This window comes from Calidris pugnax, unplaced genomic scaffold (assembly GCF_001431845.1).
Source record: "Calidris pugnax isolate Ruff unplaced genomic scaffold, ASM143184v1 scaffold203, whole genome shotgun sequence".
NCBI classification, from domain to species: Eukaryota; Metazoa; Chordata; class Aves; order Charadriiformes; family Scolopacidae; genus Calidris; species Calidris pugnax.
Genome location: NW_015090928.1, coordinates 662135 through 687493, shown reverse-complemented (window position 1 = coordinate 687493; position 25359 = coordinate 662135). Strand labels below are relative to the sequence as shown.

Sequence of the window (25359 nt, the reverse complement as noted above, 5' to 3'; positions counted from 1 at the left end):
CCGGGGAGGGAGGGGTGGGGAGCGCGGCCCGAGCCCCGGGGGGACGCTGGCGCCGCCCGGCTGTGCCTCTGGCCTGCTGATGCCCCGCCTGGCAGCCGGGCCCGCGGCCCTGCAGCGGCAGCAGCGGCCGGAACGGAGCTGGCGGCCGGCGGGGGCGGTTGGGCCCTGAGCAGCGGCGGCACCCGGCGAGGACAGGCCCGTCCGTGTGCCGCGGGCCGGGCCCCTCCGCCCGAGGTCGTACCTTGGCCCCACGGCCGGCGGCAGCGAGGAGACACCTGCCGGTCATGCCCAGCCCCATCTCCGCTCCATCAGAGTCTGCCTCCGCACCTGCCCGGTGACACACGGGCCGCGTCGGTATAGCCTGTGTACGAGGCCTGGAGGCGTGGGGATGTGCATGGGCTGTGCCACACTCAAGGATCGAGAGCGTTTTAATATTTTGCTCGCTGTTTCATTGTTTTTTCTCTTCTATTTCTAAAAGATATCTCAGCTAGAGATGAGTTACTGAAGTTGCTGTCAGACTCTTGACTTCTGGTTACTAACTTGCCAGTAGCAGCGGCCGTGGCAGTGGGTGAGTGTGGCTGGGGAGGGCGGCACGGCGTCCTGCGCCCTGTGTCACTGCTCACAGCCCTCAGGAGCAGCCCCGGTGCCTTCGTTGGGGCTGCGTTTGGTAACCAGTGCAACCCTGTCATCTCAGACCATTTCCCTGCAGCCAGATTCATTCCGAAATCCTCAGCATCCATTTCCTGTGCTCGTGAAAGGGAAAAGCCAAAACCTGGTTAAGTGTTAAGCTAGCATTTTGTTCAGAGACTTTTTCAGCTCTTGAGATGCTTCAGCAGCATGAATGCGTATAAATGGCACGTTGTGTGCCTTCAGGTTTTGGTGGTCAGCTTGCCTTTATAGAGTTTGTGAAAGACATCCAGGGAGTTTTTTAAATGGGAAAAAGCTCTAAAAAGGGAGAAAAGAATACCTGGGGAGCTACAGGCCAGTCAGCCTTACCTTGCCTGGCAAGGTCATGGAGCAGATGCTCTTGGAAGCTATGCTAAGTACATGGAAAATAATGAGGTGACTGGTGACAGCCAACGTGGCTTCACTAAGGGCAAATCGTGCCTGACAAATTTGGTGGCCTTCTTCAACGGGGTTACAGCAGTTGTGTGCCTTCAGGTTTTGGTGGTCAGCTTGCCTTTATAGAGTTTGTGAAAGACATCCAGGGAGTTTTTTAAATGGGAAAAAGCTCTAAAAAGGGAGAAAAGAATACCTGGGGAGCTACAGGCCAGTCAGCCTTACCTTGCCTGGCAAGGTCATGGAGCAGATGCTCTTGGAAGCTATGCTAAGTACATGGAAAATAATGAGGTGACTGGTGACAGCCAACGTGGCTTCACTAAGGGCAAATCGTGCCTGACAAATTTGGTGGCCTTCTTCAATGGGGTTACAGCATTGGTGGAGAAGGGAAGAGCAACTGACATCATCTACCTGGACTTAGGCAAAGTGTTTTACACTGTTGCAAATGGACACCTTTGTCTCTGGATTAGAGAGACATGGATTTGATGGATGAACCATTTGATGGTAAAGAATTGGCAGAATGGTTGCACTCAAAGAGTTGTGGTCAATGGCTCGATGTCCAAGTGGAGACCAATGACAAGTGGTGTTCCTCAGGGGTCGGTACTGTGACCAGTGCTATTTAATATCTTCGTCGGTGACATGGATGGTGGGACTGAGTGCACCCTCAGCAAGTTTGCTGATGACACGAAGCTGTGTGGCACAGTCAACAGCTGGAGAGAAGGGATGCTACCCAGAGTGACCTGGACAGGCTTGAGAGGTGGGCCCATGCCAGCCTCATGAAGTTCAACCAGCCCAAGTGTAAGGTCCAGCACATGCCTAGGAGCATAAATCCAGACTGGGTGGAGAATGGATGGGGAGCAGCCCTGAGGAGAAGGACTCGTGGTTGTTGTTGGATGAGAACCTCAACACAAGCCAGCAACGTGCACTGGCAGCCCAGAAACCCCCTGCATCCTGGGCTGCATCCCCAGCAGCGTGGCCAGCAGGGTGAGGGAGGGGGGGATTCTGCCCCCCCCGCTCTGCTCTGGGGAGACAACACTGTGGTGCTGCCTCCAGCTCTGGGGCCACCACCAGCAGAAGGACATGGAGCTGTTGGAGCGGGGCCAGAGGAGGCCACAGAGATGCTGGGAGGGCTGGAGCCCCTCTACTGTGAGGACAGGCTGAGAGAGTTGGGGGGGGTCAGCCTGGAGAAGAGAAGGCTCCGGGGAGGCCTTGGAGCCCCTTCCAGTCCCTCAAGGGACTCCAGGAGAGATGGGGAGGGACTCTGGATGAGGGAGGGGAGCCCTAGGAGGAGGGGGAAGGGTTTGACCCTGAAAGAGGGAAGATTGAGATGAGATCTGGGGAAGAAATTCTTTGGTGTGAGGGTGGTGAGAGCCTGGCCCAGGTTGCCCCGAGAAGCTGTGGCTGCCCCATCCCTGGAGGGCTTCAAGGGCAGGTTGGAGGGGGCTTGGAGCAACCTGGTGTGGTGGGAGGTGTCCCTGCCCAGGGCAGGGGATGGCAATGGATGATCTTTAGGGTCCCTTCCAACCCAAACTTTCTATGACTCTATGATATGATTCTGTGAAGTTGCAGCTTGTGTTTGCATTGCACAGCAGAGACCGTTGAGGTTTCTGGAATGGATGTTTACAAATTATGGGTATTGTTATGGAAAATGTCAGAGAGATGTACTGGGGTTTGTATCTGTTGTATTTAAATTTATCTGCGTGTGTTGATCCTGTCTGTTTGCTTGGTAAATTGAAGGTTTATTAAGGGAAGAAACCAAACAAAAGATGAAACCGTAATAAAGATACAGTGGTGTCAGAGGCAGTATCAAGAGTCCTTCTGTAAATATTGTTGGAGTTATTAATTGGAAAGGTCTACCCGCCTGACTTAAGGTGGTTGACAGCATTTATGCTCCCAGGGCCCAAGTGTGGATGAGAGCAGTTAGGTGGCACAGCGAAGGAGGAGGGGCTGATTGCAGCCTACAGATCTGAAATGCAGCTGGATTTATTAATTTACTGTGATAAACATGAGGTAGCAATGCAGACCCCAGTCTAAGGTGACAGGTTCCTGGGGCCAGGTGGCTTTAGCCAAAGGGCAGTGAAAGTGTATTGTAGAGGTGGTGGCTATGAGAGACAAAATCCCATTGGATATTCCTCGTACAGAAGACAACATGGGGTCTTTTATGGTAAGAAGGAATCAAAACTGCAGAAGGGTTTTTGACAGCTACTATAACCTGAAAGTTATGTTTTGTGTTATCAGTGTGTTGTGCCACTGGCTAGTGACACCTTCCAGGAGCAGGCACCTCACCACGGGCGTACGATCAAGTGCCGACCCCACAGCACTGGTCTGACGTCCTGGCCGCTGCTGGGGTCTGCATGCCGATGACTGGGCTGGGAATTGTCTCTGACAAACTCTGTGAGCACACTCTGCCATTAAATTTGGAAAAGCCTGGGGAAGGGTGGCTCTGTCGCCCTTCACATTTTTCCTGCAGGTGCTGTAGAAGACAGTCTGGGACGTTACGGTCGCATACCATCAGATTTTTTTATGAGCCTTGTTACTTCCAAGAGCAGAATATATTTCAGCAGCCTTAAAATGCCAGCACTTAGTATAATGGCTGGGTCATTCTGCAGCTATTGCCAGAAGCCTAATTGCCCGTTTGGAAGAAAAAATAGATGTATCATTTTATGAAGGGTTGTGATGGGGGTGTTTTTTACCTGCAGGTGAAAAATGATGAGTGTGTTGATTTGTTACTGTCATTTGCTGCTTGTGCATTTATCAGCACTGATTTGATCTGGTTTACTCTTTGTTTGAGGAGCTGCTGGCTGGTAATAACCTGTAATATCTTGCTTTTCTCTGCTGTCTGTTAATTATTCATGTACTTCCTTTCCTTCCGTGCATGCGGTCAGGTGCAGGCGGTGTCTGTGAGCGTGGCACGCGTCTGCTGTGTGCCAGAGGCCTTGTGTGCTTTGGGTAAAAGAAAAAAAGCGGTTGTGCATGATGTGTCATGGGCTTATAGTCATTATAAGTCGGCAACATGAAATGATTAGTCATGTTTTCTTCTCAACTGCCAAAGACAGTTCCCGAGTTTCCAGCCTGTCTCTTTGACAAGTTTACATTTCCTCTGGGTAAGGAAGCTGGAGTGACGTGGAGCCCAGCCCCGGCCCAGCCAGGTCCCTGCTGTCCCCGCTGTGGTGTGGGAGCCCGTGGGCTCCTCCAGGCTGCCCGCCCGAGCCTCTGAGCAGGGTAAAGCCCAGTTAGACTCGTCTTCTAGCAGAGGAGACGGTGTAACTGCAGTAATGCCAAATTACAAATTTGGAGTTAGATGCAATCCTGGTACAATCTGAGGGCGTTAAAATGCCTGGCAATGCCACGCCTGTGCAGTCAGCCCTGCTTCATTGACCTGGCCTCCTGATTTTGCTGCTCTCAACTTTCTCGGAAAGGGCTGGCTAACAGCACAACCTTCCTTTTAATGCTGGGGTGCCTCCTTCTTAAGAACAAAGCATAAAGATTTTAAATTTTCCTTGCAATAACTGTCGTCTCTTTGAGGCAGTGAGATAAAAGGCAGATATGCAAAATACCCCAAACAACCACTCCCTGAGTTGTGAAGACCTGACAGCACACCGGTAGCCTTGCTGCACTTGTGAAGTTACCTGGTTTGGGGTTTCTGTTATTTTAGAAGGTAAATAATAGGTGTGTTCCATATTAAAAAGCGTCTGCTTTTTAATATGAGCAGTGGTTATAAAACTTCATAGCATGGTTGTGTTTGTGCACCCAGAACTGGGCCATGACTGGTAGTGCATGGGAGTAAGCCCATGCCATAACAGAGCTGATGGAGCTCCTGGAGCAAGCTGGGCTCAGGTCAGGAGCATCGTATGGTGGCTTCAAATGCACCCGTGTGCTTTCCAGATACCCTTATCGCTCCAAAGCAGGGTGCCGCGATCCAGCTGCTAGGATTGGTGGGGCTTTTTTTGTGTATTTTTTTTAAATTTAGTAGCTGGAGCACAATTGCGCACTGGTGGGCGATGTCAGTGCGAAGTTTCGCTTCTCTGGTCTACCAGAAGCCTGAAGGCAGTTCCTTGCGTGGTGTGGGCAGAGATTTCTCAGAGTTGGAGGAGAGATGAAAGATTCTGGAAGAGAACAGTGAGATACTGGAAGTTACTTCTGCTCTGCTTTTATTGAGCTGGTGCTGAGTTTCATAACCACTTCTCAGAAAATTTTAAACCTTGCACCCCATCCTAAACACTGAAGTGAATTTGGAGGAGGTGAAGGTAGGGGAAGGGGAGGAAGCAGCCTGCTTCATGGGTGCTTCTTCAAAAGGGAACATCCCATAGGATGGAGAAGCATCTTGCAGATGCCCGAGCCAGGCACAAAGCCTGACCTTGGCAGGCACAGTGTAGCAAGAGCTGAAGAGGCCAAAAGCATCGTCTCATTCTCTTTTGGCTTAGATGGGAAGAAAACATAGCCAGCTCTGAAATCTCAGAGAGGCTTTTGCTCCATAATATAACACACGGTGCACCAGCACATGGGTTTCAGATAGCAGCAAAAAGCCCTGGATACCACTGGTGATGTTTTAATGAGTCCATGTAAATGAAGAGTGCCGCGAGGACATGCAGTGCTCCCGACTGTTCAGAGAATGATCTCGGCTTAAATGCAGTCCTCAGTTGGTCACAGTTAACTTCCCTTGTGTAATTGCTGCTGATACAGTTCTGCATGCTGCCTGTGCAGGGATTGGTAATGACAGGGCAGCAACAGAGCGAGAAGCAGGGAAGGAGATGACACTTTGAGCCTGTTTTTATTTTCCTTTATATACTCATTGTGTCGGATCCTTGTCATGCTTTTAGCACTTGCTGTGGTTCATTGTTTGAATGTCACAGTGCTATTTGAAGTTTAATTGCTCTACTAGCTGCAAGACCCTGGTTTAATTCGTGTTTTTTTAAGTTAGCAGAAGGTACAGAGTTGTCAGTGACACTGGGAGTCACTACAAATCATGTAGCTGAGGCAGAACAAGGAGGCAGAAGCTGCACTGTGGCACTTCATTCCCCAAAAAGTATTTGCATGAACAGACACAACAGTATCCTGGTCCTCACCTCAGCCTTTGTGGATGCCAAGGAGTTGATTTGAAGAAGAGAAGTTTGATCTCAGCTGTGAATCAGATAATGTGGAATTTCTTGCACAGCAGCGTGTCAGGGCAGTGTGTTTCTGACAGTGCGCTAAAAACCTGCCTCCAGAGCAAACCATGGAAAAGCGAGGCATTAGAAACGTGGAAATAATGTGGTGTTTGTATAAAAAGTAAGAATGTCACTGAAATTCTGTTGTGTCTGTAGAGTTGCAGCTCTCTGTGCGGTATCAATAGCTGTGTGTTCTTGTCTGAAGAGGGTGACACTGGCACTGGAGAAGTTATTAGTGCGTGATGGTCACACTGGGAGGTTTTCCTGAACCCTTTCCTGTAAATGGTGTTCGCGCTGCACAGATAAAGAAAATGGACATGGTATAGAAAAGGCAAGGGCTGTGCCAAGATGGAGTTCATCATGCCAAAGTTTTCTGGCTCTTTTCCTTCACTCTTTTGTTTATCTTCTCTAAATTGCAGGGCACAAAGGGCTGATCATCATGTATTTTCTGGTAGCAAAATACCATAAAACCTATGTGTTTGCTTTAAATGGGGAATGTGGTGGGGCTGATGGTGTTTTGGTTTTGTTTTCTGTGCTGCTTGGTTATAAAGTGCTGTACTGACATTTTAACACGCATTTCAGACACGGTCATAGACATTCTCTTTCTAAATCTGATAAGGGCACAGTAACCTGTGAAACCAGTCTGTGCCTGTATCTTAATCCAGGGACTGTAGACAAGCAGCTATGGGGAAGGCTCTGCTCCTGCAAAATCCATTGCTGCCAAATTGGAAATGGTGCCTAAAACAACGACGAGACTGGAGTTGTGTATTTGCGGAGGTTTGGGTCAATAGGAGAAGACATGTTTTATTTGTATGGGTGTTTGAGTGTACGTACTGCTTTAATACACTTTCTCCCCACTCCTGTGTGAAGTGAAGGTAGAAATCCTTCCCTAAAAACTTCATGGCTCTTTGGCAGAGATGCTGTTCCTGATGTTCCAGTTCTGTTTCAGTCTGGGCAGTTTCCAGTGGGCAAGTTGCTGAAGTCTCCCGGGAGACAAAAGCCAACAATAACTTTTTCAAGGGTTGGGTGACATTAGGGCCAAACCACTCCAGCTCAGCCAGCCCCCGTTTTGCCTGGATGGCTGCCTTCTCCCCATCCCATCCCATCCCATCCCATCCCATCCCATCCCATCCCATCCCACCTCCGGTGCTGAGCAGCAGACAAAGGCCAGCCCAGTGTACATAATTTGAACCCAAATTTATGTCTTTTTGCTGTTCTACATCAGAGAGAACCTCTCACTATGAAATAGATGTTTACATCAAAAAAATTATAAAGCACATCAGTTTCGAATTCCATAATCTGACTTCATAAGTGATAGAAGATTAATCTTCAGTGATTTAACAACCTTAGGACTGTATTTGGTTAAATATCTATCAGTGCTTGACATCCAAATAATTTAGAACCTTCTCCCTTTGGAAAGAGAGAGGCAGCACGAGTGACCAGCCAGGAGTTCAGATGTGAGTAATGTTAAGTGGATGGGTGTTTGAAAGCACGTGGCCGGGTTGTGTTTCCCTAGTAGATAGTTCAGCTTTCTAAAATTACGTGACGGTGGTAATTATCTTTTAACTATTTAACCACTGTTAGGAAACTGAAATTTACAGAATTTAAAAATGACTTGCTGATTAACTGCTGTGCTTTGTTCTTTGTATTGTTATCTCTAGATCAGTCGTATTGTCATCGGCTGCAACACGACACGTATTTTCTTACAAGCAATAGCCGACTGAATGAGCAAGTGGTTGATAAAATTATTCTCCAGCTTAACAGAGTCTACCCCCAAATTCTTACCAATGCAGAAGCAGAAAAGGTAATTTGATGAATTTTACTATATCTCTGAATGTTGCATTGTTTTTGCAGGTCAGTAGCTCAGCTTCCCTCTTCCCGACTTGACTCTTGGTGCCACATGCGGCCAGTCTTCCTCACCTTGCACTTGCTGACCAGTTGTATCTGGGATCTCTTGTCAGAGGAGAAGTCACAGGGCTGGCTCCCTGTGCCAAGTGGCTGTGAGAGAGGACACTCTCCTCAGCAGCAGCCCAGTGTCACCGTCCCCGCCGTGACGTCCCATGCCATGTGAGCAGGAATCTTATAGCACCCATCGTGTGACCTGACCCCGCGTGCCTGCCTCCTCACATGAGGTGGTGCGGAGTGCTGTGTCAGATGATCTGTGCTGCATCCAGCTGTGTCCACAAAATCCTCTAAAATAGCTTAATCAGTTTTTGTTGCTGATTAATGTGGTTAATAACTCTGAGTATTGGGAGAGAAGGGGGGTATTTGTTCCACCTGTAAGTGTGGGGGCTGTGGGAAGTGGATGGAGTTAGTAACATCTTTCAGTGGTGCTGCTGAAGGCCACCCTCCCTGGCATGAAGCTTTCAAAAATAGGTAGCTGTTTTTAGGAAGAAAGCTCTTTTAAACTGGTGTGAAGCGAAAGTGAAAGTCAGTTAAAAGCTTCCCACATCCTACTTAAAACAGTTTGTACTTGCCCTCTGCTGACTTCACTGTCTGCACTAGGCTCAGGGTTTTGGTACATCAGTATTTTAATATTAGGAAGAATAGGTCTAATTCTCTCATAATCAAACCCCAAACTGGGGATGAATAGTGTTTTGGTGGTTTAGAGCAGCGCTAGATCATCAGCTGAACCAGTCTAGCCACTCGGTTACGATAAACAGTGTGACATGCACAATTAAAGACCATCTCACTCCCTCAAGAGCTTCAAAATAAATGCATAAAAAATCTGTGAAACATAATTGGTGACTTCTGCACTTAGCAGACAGAAATTAACTGCTTTCTCATAGGTCCAGGCAAGTTTCTGTCAGCTCTACTGGGTGCTTAGGAGGCTTACAATCTCAGCTGTATCCCGCAGACCTAGTGGGAATTTTGTGGGAATTATATAAAACAAACTCCGTATCTTTACTCCCTGGCATACTGTAAAGTGATCTAAAATTGATCTCCAGCTGTTGTAATCTCTCTTCTGATGGGTGCTTTTCTCTTACAGTTCAGGAATCCAAAGGCATCACTCCATACCAGACTTTCAGATCTGATAAAGCACCTTCAGAAGAAAGGAGACAGACACTGTCAGGAGTTTTACAGGGCTCTACAGATCAATGCTGAACAGCTGTATAATGACCTGCCAAGCAGGAAAATCTTGAGTAAGTTGATTTGTAAGTTGTCTGAGTTGTGAATTTCCTCATCCGTGTATTACAAAACCTCATTCAGATGAGTTTTAGGTTATTTAAATAACCTGTTTATGTTATTTAAATAATTTTGGGGTGTAAAATAGTTCCTTCTGACTGGAATTTTCCAAAAGCCGTGAGGGGATTTGACTGCATAGTTCTTGTTATTTGTTGACTAGTGTGGGCAGTCTAAAACTCATTGTTTTGAAAGATGAAATATGTCTTTAAAACAGTTTAGATGCAGCATGTAAGACAGCAATATAACTCCTATAAAGTACAATTCTTCTTTTCCATTGCTTCTTCATGGCTTGTCTGTTGTGTCTGTGTTTATTCTGACTTGTAGCATGTAAGAAAATTACAAACCTCAAATTTATTAAGCTTGAAACTCTGGTGTCCCAGAAGCTTGACTTTCCCTCAATCCATAGATTTCCTAGTTGTGCCTAGTTTAACATGAAGCAAACGTTCATAGGTCCTTGCAATGATGAACTGTGATATTAATCACTTAGGACTTGTTTTGTGCAGCTGGCAGGCCTGAGCCGTGTCCGTAAAGCTGTCCCCAAATACACATATGTGTACTTTGGGAGGGCTGAGACTCAAACAGATTCGATTCTATACTGCAAAAGAGCTCATTTATTTAAGGAAAAGTATCAAGCCTGACTTGCCAACCTGGGGTAATGCTTGCTATGTGTTAGTGGGGCTTGTTTTGTTTTGTTTTGTTTTTTCCCTGCCTGGCGAACTGGAGAAACGAACAATAATCCAAATGTTCAGGGAATACGTTCAGGCATCCTGCCTACTGAAATGGCTTGAGGAGCTTGAGGGAAAGCTCCCACATTTAAGTTAATGAGGCTGCGAAGGGCCTGCAGTTCAAGAAATTCTTATAAAGTATCTATCAGCACTAATGCTTCACCAGTCAATTGATTTCTAGTTGTAAGAAACTGCACAGTTATGTGCCCGGGGAAATTTTACATGTTTGTCATACTCCAGTGAGATTCAGACTGTTACACCAAAAGTCCACAGGTATTTAAAAAAAACAGTTAGACTTCTTTTATTTCTGGGGTAAAAAGGGCCTGTAAAATTGTAATTACCTTTGAAGATACTGCATTGTCTAGCTTTGTTTTGCCTTTCATTTTGAAGCAAAAGGCTTGTATCTACCCAGCACAAATACCCACCGGTGGAAGACTGAACCATTTTCCTGTCTGCACAGGGACGCCGCAAAGTTACCCCAGATCCCCACAACCATACCCAAACCCTCTTGAACTGGGAAAGTCTGGGCCCATCCCTGTCTCAGAATCTTGGAGGAGCCCGAGTCCCATTGATTCATCCTTGCAGCAGCTTAAGGCAGTGCTTTTGATCTGATGTTCTCCTTGCAGAAGTCATGCCGTTTGAGGGAGCAGGCCCTTATATCAAATAGTCTTGACTCTGTCGCTTTTATTCGGGTAGAGCTCAAGAGCAACAGGTTTTTCTGCCAGACTGACCAGAAGGCAGCAGACAGCCTTTATTCATTAAGAGCAACTTAAGAAGTCTTAGTGTAGTCACCAAGAGCAAAATTTCAAGAGTGTGTTGATGGTTTAAGAGTTTGAGCTCTCTTAATATTCAGTAACACCTTCTACAAACCATTTCTGAAAATATATCGTAATATAGGTGCACACAGCAGCCCAGGCCTGGCTACATCCCCTGTAGACGGTCTGAATTCGGTTGAGTCCCAGGAACAGCCTAGCAGTTACCAAGGACTTCCCTACCAGCTGAAAGGAGACTTGTGTGGGGTGTTGGCGTGATGTTTTCGCTCTTAACTAGCGCATAAACCAGCTTGTCTTTGCGCCTGAGTTACCTGGTTACTTGTGGGAGCTTTTACTCAGGTAGCCACAGGAGGAGACAGGCTTCTCGCGGTCAGACTTCACGCAACAAGTATACGTGCTCCAAGGGCTTCACAGCAAAAATAGAGTTATTTGTGGTGCCCCAGAGCTGTTTTGCTGCTGTTGCATTATGCAAAAGGACTCCAGTAACCATTGTATGTCATTAAATTCTCTATCATGGTACACTCTCTTACATTACCATCCTCAGAACAATGAGAATAATTTAAATAACTGAGTTAAAATACTCCTACATGCTAAGGTTCTGCAGTTTCCTTATATCGACCAAGAAGGGTGTAATGAGATAATTGTGTTAATATGTTTGCAGCTTCTTATGAGTGCTGTAACTAAACCAGCTGTCTGCATTCTGGTCGATAAACATCTGTGCAGCATTTTAAGCTAAAACACAATTTTATTCTTCAGGAAAAGCTCCCTTTTCAATACGAGGTGTTCTTTCACTTTTAAGTGAACTTGGACATTTTGACTATTAAAGGCATTATCGTTCCGACCTCTCATATGTACAATTTTTATGTTACTTAAATGTTATTCATACCAGTAGTTGTTAAATTTGTCCAATTTAGCACAGAGCATTTACAGAATTGACACTAGAATTTGTAAATGTGAAGAAGAAGGGTAATACCTAACACAGGGACTTTGTTCTAAATGCAGATTGAACTGAAACAAGCAGCATTAAAAACACCTGGAGAAATTATTGGTGAGGAGATAGGTGCGTCCAGGACAGAGTTCTGTGATAGATTACATGCAGCTGTACATCTGAAAATGCTTTCTACAGAGGAAATCCTTTCAAAGAGTTCTTTTTCATTTTTAAAACAACTTTAAAATTTGTGCTAGAGAAATATTTCTTTGCCTCAAGTGTAACACTGCAGTGAAATGTTTCGTAATGCTCAGAATTCCCACTAGAGGGTGGGTAAGCCCCATGGCACGGGCAGCTTCACGCCTACTGAGGGCAAACGGGATCTTCCAGAGGGCCCAGAAAATGTTTGTATTTCTCTCAGTGCTGACACAGAAAGATAAAGGATGAGATCAGCCCCACACAGCGATGGCCCCACAAAAGGGCAGAGGTTTGGCCATGCTGCCCTGTGAAGTGTGGGGGATTTCTCAGCGAGAGTACGCGGGGAGGGAGGACATCCCATTGCGGCAGAGCGCACCGCTATGGCTTCACAGGATCCCTTTCTGCTTCCCTTGCTCTCAGGCTTTGCAGCAAAGTGCTTCAGATGTTTCTGTTCCGCTTGAAGGCCGTGCCCTGTCCTCCACCAGAGGGACATGGTTAGTGTGGGAGACAGATGTTTGCCGTCTGCTGCTGGCTGACATCAGGTCCCTTTGCTGAACTGGGGTACAGAGCGGGTTCCGAGGCACCTCACCTAACTCCACATTGTCACAGCTGAAACAAAACAGTCTCAAATTCTTCCCTATTGACAGCCAAATTTGGAGCTCTTACTTTGTTTTTGGTTTTATTCTTCTTTTTTAACCATCTACGCCACAAAGAGGTTTGGCTAAAAAAGTTGTTTTGCAGATTCGTGATGCATTAAAGGAAGGTAAATCCTCTGCCATCTTTGGTGACAGCGGTGCTCTTTGGTGTCGTCCACACCTTCTGCAGACAATGTTATCTCCACATCTCCATGGCAAAGGTCCCTCTAAAAGAGCTGGAGGTCTTTCTGCCGGAAGCAGAAACTGCTTTATCGCTGCCAGCTACTGAACACCTTGTCTTAAGGTCCATCTCCTTTGCTACGAGAATTTGCAGAAAGATAGAGGCAAAAATTGTTAGCACCACATGTTAGCAGGTAGTACCTACAGACTTTTAAAGAAGCTGGACATATCTTTAGCTGAGACCAGAATTTAGATAAATAAACTGCACCAAGCAGTTTGTTCCAAGTGCTTCATCTGCCAGGTACATTAAAGCCCAGAGATTTACGGGAGAACAGAAAGAATGGTGATGCGTTACATTGCAGGAGGTTTTCAGATTAGCTCCTTCATTAACAAATAGTTTGTATGTATTACAATGAAAATTTCTGGCATTATGGAAGGATTAGCTCCTGCTTTCCTCACTTGGGAAACAAGTGTAATATCACTTAAGCGGTTAGTGCTGAACCAGCTCAGAGGTGTTGCTCCAGCTATTCATAGTTGCATTGAAATGACTGTGCCTATGTCTTTTGATTGATATATATCCAAACTCAACTATAACCATGATTGACCTTTGGAGGGGTTAATATTTTATGTCAAAATTGGATATTTTTCTGCAATGTGTTGTTTTGCCCAGTTTTGCATGTGCTGATTATGTTTATTTGTTTGCTTGAGCTGGACACTAACTTTTCATGTGTTGCTTTTATTTCTAGAAACCACAGATTCCACAGAGATAGACACTGACAAGGAGAAATATATGCTAAATGACAGGGGTAAATAAATGCATACAGTGTCACCGGATGGAATGGCTTTTCAGATTATGATGCAATTTGTTTTATCATGTAATTTGCATTTCATGTAACAAATAGTTTGTTTTATGATGTCTTTACTGTCAGACATTAAGTGGAATTAATGGAGCTGAGCTGCTGTTGAGGAAACCAGTGCCAGGAAGTACAAAAGATTGTAGAGTTTTATCAATATTTACAGTAGTATTTTTACTTACACTGTTGTAGCAACACTCTTCATTTCCTATGATTTCTTCAATGCTGAATAGTAAGGTCTATTTAGCTGCTGTTGATGTCATTTTGCATAAGGCCATCAATAATTTTTTATATAACTTTCAAAAGTTTTCAGCTTTTTTAAGCTTTCAATTTAAGTACAAGTCATTTGAAAACAAAGCCAGAAAGGAGGATGAGCAAGGGTGAACTTAAATATATTTTCCTTAGGAAAACATGTTATTTTTTTTCCCCTTCCTCTGTTCAATGCAGAGATTATGGAGGCAAACATTTTATTCACTGAAAGATATTTGAATCTGGAATTGAAGATATGAAAGAAAGCTGAATATTTTTCAAAAAGTATAATGAGCTATTTTATCATTAAAGTTTATTTGATATTTTATTTAAAATTTTCAATACAATTCTGAGAGAATAAAAGCAGCTTCTATGAGCTATGACTTTTTTGGCAGTTTTTCCCTGTTTGACAGTTTTGTCCTTGCTCTGTTGCTCTCTGTCCACGTCGTTGGCCGTGTGGTCAGCTCCACTCCATTAGCCTGAAGCTCATTTGTCCTTAAATTGACAGGGGCATTTTAATAGTAACTATACTCATAGTGAAGTAGTAAATACAAATAGAATATTAGACAATAAAGAAGCAGATATAAATCTTTATGAGCTTTTGTCTGCGGATGAGTATTAATCAGAAAGGTTTTACTGAGCATCAGCGTTAAACTGCATGTAATTCCGGGCAGGCACATGGAGGAAACACTCCCAGTGGGAGGTTTGGGTTTAGGGGTGTGTGGGGCTGTGATTTCAGCTTCCAGTAGAACTGGGAACAGGAAGAAGAGTATTTGCTTTTGTCATGAAAGCAGAATTTGTGGAACATCCGTGGGGAAAAAAAGAAAAGCCTGAAAGTCTGCTTCTAAGGGACTGCAGTCTCATGTGATGTGCTCTAACCCACAGGCAGTGCTTTGGCCCGGGGGGGCTGTTTGTGGAGTAAAATGCTGCACTGTGTGGTGAGGTCCCAGTAGTCTGGTTAGTATTTTGTTGTAGTGTCTGAAGTTTTGCACAAAGTTTTTAGAGTAAGAAAACATCTAAGGAAGTTTTCACTTCAGTTTAATAGATGAACAGAGGTGAACAGTGAATGGTGTCAAAGCGACTGTAGTAAAAATTGATTACAGTAGAGTAAATGTGCTTCATAGTACATTAGCTACAGAACATACATAATTGTGAAGGTGTTAGCTTCATTTGGATACACTTAATTATGCATATTAATAGCAATTGATTTTTTATGAACTGAGCTAAACTTCCACTGTTCTGTTCTGTCTTAACATTTTTTCTTTTTTCCTTTTCTTTAGGCCCGGTGTTTTTCCTCACTTGTTTTAGCGTTGCTGCAGGATTTGCGTTATTTTGGTATTGCTGGAACTCAGGTAATCGACTCCCCTGGTTTTTCTCTCCACTGCCTCCCGTTAGTACGTGTCGGGAGAGCAGTGCACCACTTGATCTAACATGGCTTGCTTAATAGTGCGGGTCAAGGTGTGATCATTCATTAATGAGGTTAGGATACAAATGGCGCTCCAGATATGCAGAGATATAAATAATGGATAGTTTGCCTACAGAGGATGCCACAAATAGGGGCTTTTTGTAAAGACAGTAGCCATGTGAGCTCCGGTTGCTATAGCGATGGGTCATGGTTCCCAGCAGTCATGAGGCAGGAAAACACCCCAACCTTCTGGCTTCCACATCCCCTGGAAGCTGGTCGGAGCGTGGCCAGTGCCAGAGGACGCCGGCTGGATGTGCTGAGCCCGAGCGGCTGCAGCCGTTGCCCGTGCTGCTGGCTCATGGTGTGAGCTGTGGCTGGAAGGTGCCTGCTTCAGCAGCAGAGCAGGGCTCCTCTTCCTCTCCACAGCCCGACCTTCCACTAATCCAGCCTTGCCGTCAGAGCGGCAGCTCTTCACAGAAGGTGTGTTGATGCATCCCCATGGTTCTGCTCCAGCGAAGCAGTGAGTCAGTGCTGGTGGGAGAGACCCAGGGGAGGAAGATTCAGCTGATTCAGAGGCATCACTCGCTCTCGAGTCTTCACACAGTGCTGTGGGAAGTGCATGTCTTTATGTGGTAGATGGGGAGCAGAATCCAAGCTCCATTTTGGCTTACTGCCTTCTGCTCCTCATGCCCCAGTCACAGCAGTTGCAGTTGGACATTCTTTACTAATTTTTTTCCAGAGCTGTGGGCTACAGTAGCACCAGTTTCAGGTGATGTGGGAGTCTGGGCTGTGTTACCCTTCATTCTCAGATCAGAGTCCTTCAGCTGGACTGTCCATAGAGTCAGGTTAAGGCTAAAAGGCTAACCCATGCGTTTCCTTAGCTACCATCACTTCCCTTCATTGGGTTCTGTCACCAGCATTTAACAGAAGCATTCTCAGAAAAGCATTCAGGGACTGATACCATAAAGCTAGAGAATCCCTCAGTTCCCTTGATCCCAGTTAACTAGCCATAGCATTAGTATGACAGAATTGTAGGATCATAGAATTGCTGAGGTTGGAAGGGACCTTTCGGATCATCAAGTCCAACCATCAACCGAACACTGACAAAAACCACCACTGACCCATGTCCCTCAGCACCATGTTTGCCCAGCTTTTAGATACCTCCAGGGATGGCGACTCCACCACTGCCCTGGGCAGCCTCTTCCAAGCCTTGATGACCCTTTCAGTGTAAAAATTTTTCCTAATATCCATCATAAACCTTCCCTGGTGCAACTTGAGGCTGTTTCCTCTTGTCCCATTGCCCATTCCTTGGGAGAAGAGACCGACCCCCCCTGACTACACCCTCCTTTCAGGGAGTTGGAGAGAGCGAGAAGGTCTCCCCTCAGGCTGAACACCCCCAGCCGCTTCTCACAAGACTTGTGCTCCAGACCCCTCACCAGTTCCATTGCCTTTCTCTGGGCACACTCCAGCCCCTCAAGGTCTTTCCTGTCGTGATGTGCTTTCTAGAAGTGTGTCTTACTCTCAAATGGAACTGATTTCAGCTCCAGCCTGGCATTTCTGTTAAGCCTTTCTCCACCAGACTGCAGACCCCTTTGGTTCTGTGCCAGCTGACATTTCCTATTTTCTCCCTGTGGAGGTCCTTGTGCCTCCAGTAATTTCTCAGTCTTTATTTTGCTAAAATTTCCAACCAAAGCTCTCCAAGTCTTTTCTTCTGAGGTTCTTTTTTTCCAGTTTTTGATGCTCTTTCCTGTACCTACACGGTGTCTCAGTGTGCCATGTGCCCTGGCTGTGGTGCCCTAGGCTTACATCCCCCGGTGCTGTGCTCAGGTGTAAAGCTGCCCGTTACCTAACTCAGTAACTGTCTCCTCTGCCTGGGTCTGAAATTGCAGCGATTAATCCCAACAGATTCATCGTTACCCTGTCTTGGCAGTTGATGTATACAAGACTGAAGGAAATGGGCTTTCCTCTGGAGTAATTTTTTAATTGATTTTTATTTTTTGTAGGTGCTGCTTACTAGCTAGAATGAAACGTCACTGTGTTCACTTTCTCTTTTTCCTCCCATTTTCATTTCTGTTTTAGATATGAAAGTCACAGGAAGAGCCAGGAGAATCTTGGGCTTTTCTCCTATTATCATAGGAAGACACGTTAGAAATATTTGTATGTTGTATTTGGAAGACTTATCAAGAAATTAAGGAAAGCTGCCTCGTCACTCTTGTCTGTACAGTATACCTGCCAAGGGAAGACAACGGTGCATGAATATTAATGTACTATACGCTCATACCAAAGATTTTATTAACTAGCTTCATCAATAGTTGTGTTGCCTCAAGATGTATTCAGAATTTCAGCTATATATGTCCTTCCTTATGGGAATGGACCATTTATTTTTGTAAATGCTTATTTTAAAATATTTATCATTTGGATAAAAAATATTTTTAATACAAACTTTAAAATTATATCCTAAGTGATCATGGGTCTTAAGCCATGTTTGCCTATGTGTTTTATACTAGAATGAAGGATCACAACTGTTTAAAGAATGCTAGCCTGTCTTTTGTTAATTAATTTAAGAAAAGCACTTAAAAAATTACACGCACTCGAAGCCTTACCAAGAAATGGATCTCCCATCTCAGGACTGTCTGTTTTGTCTAGATCCTTTGTACTTGCTGCCTGAGCTCAGGTGGGCACTGGTGTCTCTGACACGTATCGGTGCCGGTTGCCTTTGTGTGTGCCTGGCACTTGCCGTGTTTTCTCCTCTTCTGTCCGTGCCTCATCCCAGCCTACCTCCTTCACCTTCACCCTCGGCTGGTGGCCGTGGTTTGGATGCGCTGGAGCTGGTGCAACTGGTTCCCAGCCCGCAGAGGGTCCCAGGGACTGGAATGTCGGACCTGAAGCACTTCAAACTGCCAAGAAAATTTTTCAAATTTATTTAGCTTTTTCTTTTCCAGTGAAGCATTTTGCAGTCTAAATAACTGAAGTAATCCAGGGTACTTTGCAGGGTCTTAAATGCCGCGACATGGGGCTTTTTTTATGGCCAACAATATGTATACTTAGTTGAAGAGCCTGAGGTTGTTCGTAATGACATTTGATGATGTTATGTTTTCCTTCTGTGAGTTGAAACCTGAAAAACTTGCATAAGCCATTGTAAGACTGAAAATCTTGAGGGAGATGCAGGCAGGCAGGGCTGCAGGTGAGGCAGCCAGGATTTCTCCGCGTGCTCCTGCCTGGCTCGGTGCAGATGGCTTTTCCTCCCCCAGGTGGGAGGTGCAGGAGTTCGGCACTGGCTGCGAGAAGTGACATTTTCAGTGGATAGTTCTTCAATTACACGTTCAGGAGCGTAAGGAGCTTGGGGAGATCATGTCCCTGCACTTGGTGAGAAAGACGCTTTGTGGCTCTTCATTCACTGGCTGAACAAAGAGATTCCCAGATCGGCTCAAATGTCACCCGAATAAAAGCTGCAGTGACATCACAAGTTGCCATGCACTGGAGGATCCCGTGCAAGATTTTCAGGGATTTGGAGTGGTTTTCTCAAAACAGTCAGACTGAAAACTGTCTTCCAGCTTTAAACATCATTTGTGCTATAAAAATGTCATCTTCTCCAGAGCAAGTCATCTTGTAAGAGCTGTATTTCCTTCCAGGACAACACTCACCTGATACAGTATCAAGTCCAGAGGAGGAATTGGGTGCAGGGCCAAATTTACAAGTAAAAGACCCAAAGAGTGTTTGCAGGAAATATATTGAGAGATGAAAAAGGGCTCAGAAGACCCTGACTTTACTGTTCTGATAAATGTTTTGACCTATGGCACTGGAGTGCAGTTGGGACGCGAGCCAGCCCCACGCAGAGCTCACCTGGTTGCTGCCCTGTAAAACCTGGACTGAGACAAATGCCACACGAACATCGTGACACCCAGCAGAGCAGATTATTTAGGCTTCTTTTCCCCTATCTCTGCCCCACCGGCCCTTGCGTCTCTTTGATCTGATCTCCATGGGGGCTCTTATTGGGGAGAAAAGGTGATGGAGCAGAGCACGCTTCCTGCAGAATGGGCTAACCACGAAGTCTGCTGCCCTTGGGACCCCGCCAGCTGCTCTTGTGCTGCCTTCCAACTTGGCAAGGGCTTTAATTATAGTCTGTTGTTTTCTCTCTGCATTGCCTTGTGTTTAACGTGACAACAGGTTGTTTTTTTCCTCCAGCAAACCAGCTCTAAATTACAACATTTGAAATGAAATGTCCCTTTCCTCTCTGCTGCTGAAGTCCTGTAGCAGCTCTTTTTTAAGGGACTAGAAAAAATACCTCTGAAATCTAAAAAGGTTTTAAATTTTTGCCTTGAAGCCAATTTTGAAACCTCATTAGAGGAAGGCTATTGCATTTTACACAAAAAAGAAACGGTATTCAAAGTAATCGCAACAGTCACATCTCATTTTAAAGCAGAAACGGAGGCCTTACCACTGCCAGGCAGATTCTTCCTGTTTAGATTATCCACCGTGTTGCCCTCGGAATAACAGGTTGCAACTTATTGTGAGCTTTTACTGAAACCTACAGATGTTATCAGTGCCTTATTTAGTGTGAAGGTGAGAATCTGCAGGTTCAAGGATGCCTTGGGGTGCCAGGAGCCCTCTCGGGTCCATAAACCTGTCCAGGACCACTCTGGCTGTGCAGCAGGACATGGTCGTCCCCGTTCCTCAAACTGAGTGGCTTTCTTGAGCCTTGAAAACTATATGGAACAGGAAAGTTTACTGAAGGCTATGGATCTGTTTCTTCCCTTTCTGAGGTTGTTTGAGATGAGGATGCCTCTCAGGGAAAAAAACAAAAACAAAAATCCAGGGTGAGCTATTTCCAGGGTTAGGGCTGGGAGCAGAGAGGAAAAATGGGTCTTGGTTCATCCCAGTGTTGTTAAAGAACTTGACAGCAAAGAATAGAAAATGATCTGTTTCTTTATTAGTGTGGCTAGCTATAACATTGGCACGGACATAGTTTGGGAGACATTCTTTTCCTTGGAAGATTTTTATTTCAGGAGCAAATACCAAGGTTTAATGCACTTCACCACAAGCAGCACATGCCAAGAACAGGTGAAGTGACAATTCCATGTCGAGTTCCTGGTGGAAGCCCATATGTACCTGCGTGGGAGTGGGGTCCTTCTGGGCAGGCAGTGCTATTTACTGGGAAATAAATCAAGCAGGGTCATGGCTGAGCCTGTGTAGCTGCAGAATTCCAGCTTCACTGTCAAGTCGAGATTAGCTTGGCATTTGCTGCTGAAACTCTACTGGTATTTAGGAACGTGCTTTACTTTATGTGCAGGGAAGTTGTCCTGGCTGTGGAAATGCAGTAGGTGGTGACACGTGCAGGGGATAGAGGCTGTTCTTGTGAGTGCCGTGGTTCTCATGCTGCAGAGAGGAGGTGTACTAATAAAAAGCAGCCATGGTTTCACCATGCCCTCTCTCACCTTGTGCCAGTCTCGTGGAAGGAGTCAGACGTGTGCTTTTCCCTCAGTGCATGAGCAGGTTGTGCCTTCAGTGCACCGAGGGTGAGGGTGTGTGGGTGCGTGATGCTCTGCAGGGTGCTGACCTGGCTCCTGGGAAGGGGATGCACAAGGAGAAGCTGGGAGTGGGCAGGTTATTGGGCAGGGGGCTCCTCTGCCAGCTGAGCCCGTGCTCTGCCGCCGCCGCCTCCCGCCAGGGACGGTTCTCATCCTCCTTGCTGCACTGCCCCTTGTGCCCGAGTCCCGAGGGGAGGAACGGGGATGGGCTCCATGCTCTTCACCCTGGAGGCCTGATACCTAGCCAAAAATTATCTTTCTTCCCTGTTTTGTTGTTTTTTTTTTTTTTCTTGTGAACAGGCGTTTTGCTTTAAAGTAATGCTGAAACCACCTCCGAGTGCCTTGGTGGGGGGGTCGGGGCTGGGTGAAGGGCAGGAGCCGGGCGTGTGGGAAGCCTGAGCGGAGCTGGGTGAGCCACCCAAAGAGTTAATGCAGAGAGCACGGGGAGCCCAAGTGACAGAGCGTACCATGAATTTGCACAATTCCATTTAAAGACAGCCTGCTATTTAAAGTACTTCAGTGAAGTATGATGTGCCTGCGAGCCAGGGCTGGAATAAAGTGATGATTCATTCGGGGACATCCTGGGCTACTGCGTAGCTGCTGGCTGGAGCCTTGCAAAGCTGCTGAGGCAAAGTTACTCTCTTTGTTTCTTTCACTTGTGATTATTTTTTTTCTCCTACTGTAATAAATTGGAAACACATTTTGTCAAAATTTGCAGTTCTGGATGCTTTTCACTGCTGTCTGTATGCACAAATGTTATCACAGGGAGATGCCATGCCTTAGCTGCGTTGTCGTCTTGAAGTCTGTAGAAATCAATGGCTTTTTTTTTTTTTTTTTTTTAATGGGGTGAGGCTGACAATTACATTGAAATAAAATCTGTACCGAGAAAAAAAAACGCTGCTGTTTTTCTTGTATTTAATGCTTTGCACTTCCCTCCAGAAGAGCCCTCACCACGTTGCCCTCCCGTGGCTGATGTTGGCCGATGGACTCCTTCCTGGTCTCTGCTCTGTGATGATTACATTTTTGGTTGGGGTATTTGTGGCAAGATTTTTAACGTTTTCATCTGCTTTCAAAATTATTTGCAGTTTTTCTGCTTGACTTGTATAGTGATCTGAAGTTAAACATCGGTGTAAGGTCCAAGTGTCTTTTGGTTAAGCCTTAACTTTGTGTCCTTTTGGTAATCCAGTGACTCATTGCCTGTCAAGACTTGCACGGAGGCCTCCCTCTTGGTATAAAGGGACGGACTTTGACACAAGATTGATTTTAAAGATTATTTTGACCACCCAAAATGGAACTTCATGGAAAAAGAATTTGTAACCAGCATGTTCTTTTGGGTAAAGGATGAATGGGGGATCTGCTCACCCAGGTGCAACTCTTGGCTGTGTTAAGAATCCTACCAAAGCAACATGTTGCTGCAGCAGGAGAAGCTTCAGGAGAAATTGCTGACCCACAGCCTGGATTGCACCCCCTGCTGCAGGACTTCCATAGAGCCACAGAATGATTTGGGCTGGAAGGGACCTTAAAAGGCAGGGACACCTCCCACCAGACCAGGTTGCTCCAAGCCCCCTCCAACCTGCCCTTGAACCCCTCCAGGGATGGGGCAGCCACAGCTTCTCGGGGCAACCTGGGCCAGGCTCTCACCACCCTCACACCAAAGAAGTTCTCCCTGAGATCTCACCTACATTTCCCCTTGCCAGAGCTGGAGGCAGCACCACAGTGTTGTCTCCCCAGAGCAGAGCAGGGGGGGCAGAATCCCCCCCTCCCTCACCCTGCTGGCCACGCTGCTGGGGATGCAGCCCAGGATGCAGGGGGTTTCTGGGCTGCCAGTGCACGTTGCTGGCTTGTGTTGAGGTTCTCATCCAACAATCATTCCTTCTCCTCAGTCCTTCTCCTCAGGGCTGCTCCCCATCCATTCTCCACACAGCCTGTTTTTGTGCCTGGGGTTGCCCTGACCCATGTTCAGAACCTTGCACTTGGCCCAGTTGAACTTCATGGGGTTAGCACGGGCCCACCTCTCAAGCTTGTCCAGGTCACTCTGAATGGCATCTCTTCCTCCCAGAGTGTCGACTGCACTACACAGCTTGGTCATTGGCAAACTTGCTGAGGGTGCACTCAGTCCAACTGTCCATGTCACCGACAAAGATGTTAAATAGCACTGGTCGCAGTACCAACCCCTGAGGAACACCACTCATCACTGATCTACACTTGGACATTGAGCCATTGACCACAACAATTTGAGTGCAGCCAACCAGCGAATTCCTTATCCACTGAGTGGTCCATCCGTCACATCCCTGTCTTGGAAGCCCATGGTTTCAAGGGCAAATCATGCCTGACAAATTTGATGGCCTTTTATGATACTGCCACAGACTTGGTGGACAAGGGCAGAGCAACAGATGTCATCTACCTGGACTTACGCAAAGTGATTGACACTGTCCCGCACGACATCCTGGTCTCAAAATTGGAAAGTAATGGGTTCTATTATTCTATGATTCTGTGACTCTATGTCTCTCCAATTTAGAGACAAGGGTGTCCATTTGGGACAGTATCAAAGGCTTTACACAAGTCCAGGCAGATGATGTCAGTTGCTCTTCCCTTCTCCACCAACGCTGTAACCCTGCTAAAAAGAAGGTGGGTTGTCAGTGTCAATGGAGGATCTTGTTGAGGTGACTTGGTTAGCAAGAGGGATCCTCGTCATCCTTTGCCCTCCCTTGCAGTGTCTCTGTCTCATGAGCTGGAACAGGAGTCTCTCCCTTTCCTGCTTACTGACATGTGGCTCTCCGGGGGACGAGGGAGAAGAATGGCTTTATTACCAGGAGGACATGCTTGGGTCTCTGCTGGGTAGGCATTTGGTGCCCAACACTCTGCCAGTGAAGTGTTGTGCCTGGTGCCAGGAGAAGGGACCTGTGCTTTTCTGCATGGATGTCACTACGGTTTTGATGTGATTGAAAGAACAACTTGGTGAAGCTACAAAATTGTAGGGTTTGGGGGAGGGGGTAATTTTCATTATAGCCACAACTTGTCTGCTTTACAGGGACATTATTAATGCCAAATGGAAAAGAAAGCCATGGCTGGAGATGAGATGGATTTGCAGCAGCACGGGTATGCAGCAGCATCGCTCTGTTTAACTCACCGCAGCTGCTTTGGCATAAAAGAGCATTTTGGGTGAATCCTGACCTGCCCTTTCTATTTTGGAGCACAGGCCACTATACACTGCAGTCGCACGGAAAAGCTTTCTGCCATGCTGCTGTTGATAAATCTTTAATAAAATTGTGCCTAGTAAAGCAAAAACCTTTCAGACTTGGTCTGTGCTTCATGAACTGGTAACAGGGGATGTCAGATGCTGGCAGCTGGAGTGCCACGGCACCTGAAGCCTCAATAAATAACTGGCGAGGTGTGTCCTCATGGCACAATCTGTATCAAGTCCTCTCTTCCCAGTAGCAAAATATTTCATGACACTCAGGTTATTTTTGTTCCTTTTCTTTTAAGCCCCTGTTTTAGCTGCCCTGGAGGTTTTGCAGCACCCAACCTTGCAGGCCCTGCCCCGAGGATGCTCTGTGCCATCCCAAGGCTCTCACAGCACCAACACCAGCCTGGGAGGGAAAGGCTGCCCAGTGCTGGCAGCTGCCTCCCTGCGGAGTGCCCCAGCCCTGCGCTGACAGACAGGGAGAGAGCTAAGGTTATTTATCATCTGTTTGCACAGAGCGAATTAATTTAAAAATCTCCTATCAAAGGTTGAAAAGAGGATCCTGTGCCTTTTAAATATTCCTGATCTGTAGCGGTGGGGGACAGCTGGGTTACGCTTCTCCTCTCTCTGTGGAGGAAAAAAGCCCACCCAGTGAGACTGAGATGTCCAAATCTCCCTGGGGCCAAGGAGCACACTGGAAATCTTTGGAAGAGGTGCGTTACCCTGCTCCCATGGGTGCCTGCTCCCAGCTCAGCCCTTGGTCCCTCACTGTGACTGTGTGCTCCCCCTCCCTGGGCACCAGCCTGACCTTAATCTCCTGTAACTCTGCCCCAGTGACACCCACCTGTGGTGGTCTCCATGGGTGCATCTCGTTGTGATGGCTGCACCCGGCTCAGCGTGGTTTGGGGGAGACAGATACCAACACAAGAGCCAAGGGCTGACTTGAGCAATGTTGGCGCTGTGGTTGCTGTGCAAATATGACTGTAGGTCAATCATCTCACCCTCATCAATAGTGGACAGCCCAAGAGCCCTTGGAGCTCTCCTGCAGGGCAGCAGCCTGGATGCCCGCGTCTCCTCTTGAGCAGGGACACCTGCTAAGGTTACTCCTCAGGGTTGAGAGATTCCTTGCCACAACAGATCCTCAGTAAGTGACTAATAGCATGCTAAACTTTGACATCTTAGCTAAGTGATATAAAGGATGGATTGCACAGATACAATCCTTTAGACACAAACTGTTGACCAAGCCTGGAACAAGGATTGGATCCAGCCACACCCAGACTCCTCCCTGCGAAGGAGTTTAGAGAGCAG

General features: G+C 46.4%; 1 protein-coding gene across 2 annotated transcripts in view; it reads left to right on the top strand.

Annotated features, from left to right (window-relative positions):
• CARD19 (caspase recruitment domain family member 19) overlaps positions 1–21570 on the top strand; it is a 26215-nt gene extending 4645 nt beyond the window's left edge. Inside the window, exons 2-6 of one of the 2 annotated variants that reach the window (XM_014951536.1) lie at positions 7868–8010; positions 9196–9349; positions 13578–13637; positions 15215–15286; positions 17419–21570. In XM_014951536.1, coding sequence (XP_014807022.1) covers positions 7868–8010; positions 9196–9349; positions 13578–13637; positions 15215–15286; positions 17419–17531 — 542 coding nt within the window. In that variant the 3' untranslated portion in view covers positions 17532–21570. The remainder of the gene's footprint in view (positions 1–7867; positions 8011–9195; positions 9350–13577; positions 13638–15214; positions 15287–17418) is intronic. The other variant, XM_014951538.1, reaches the window with a different exon arrangement.
• Positions 21571–25359: the final 3789 nt, after the last annotated feature.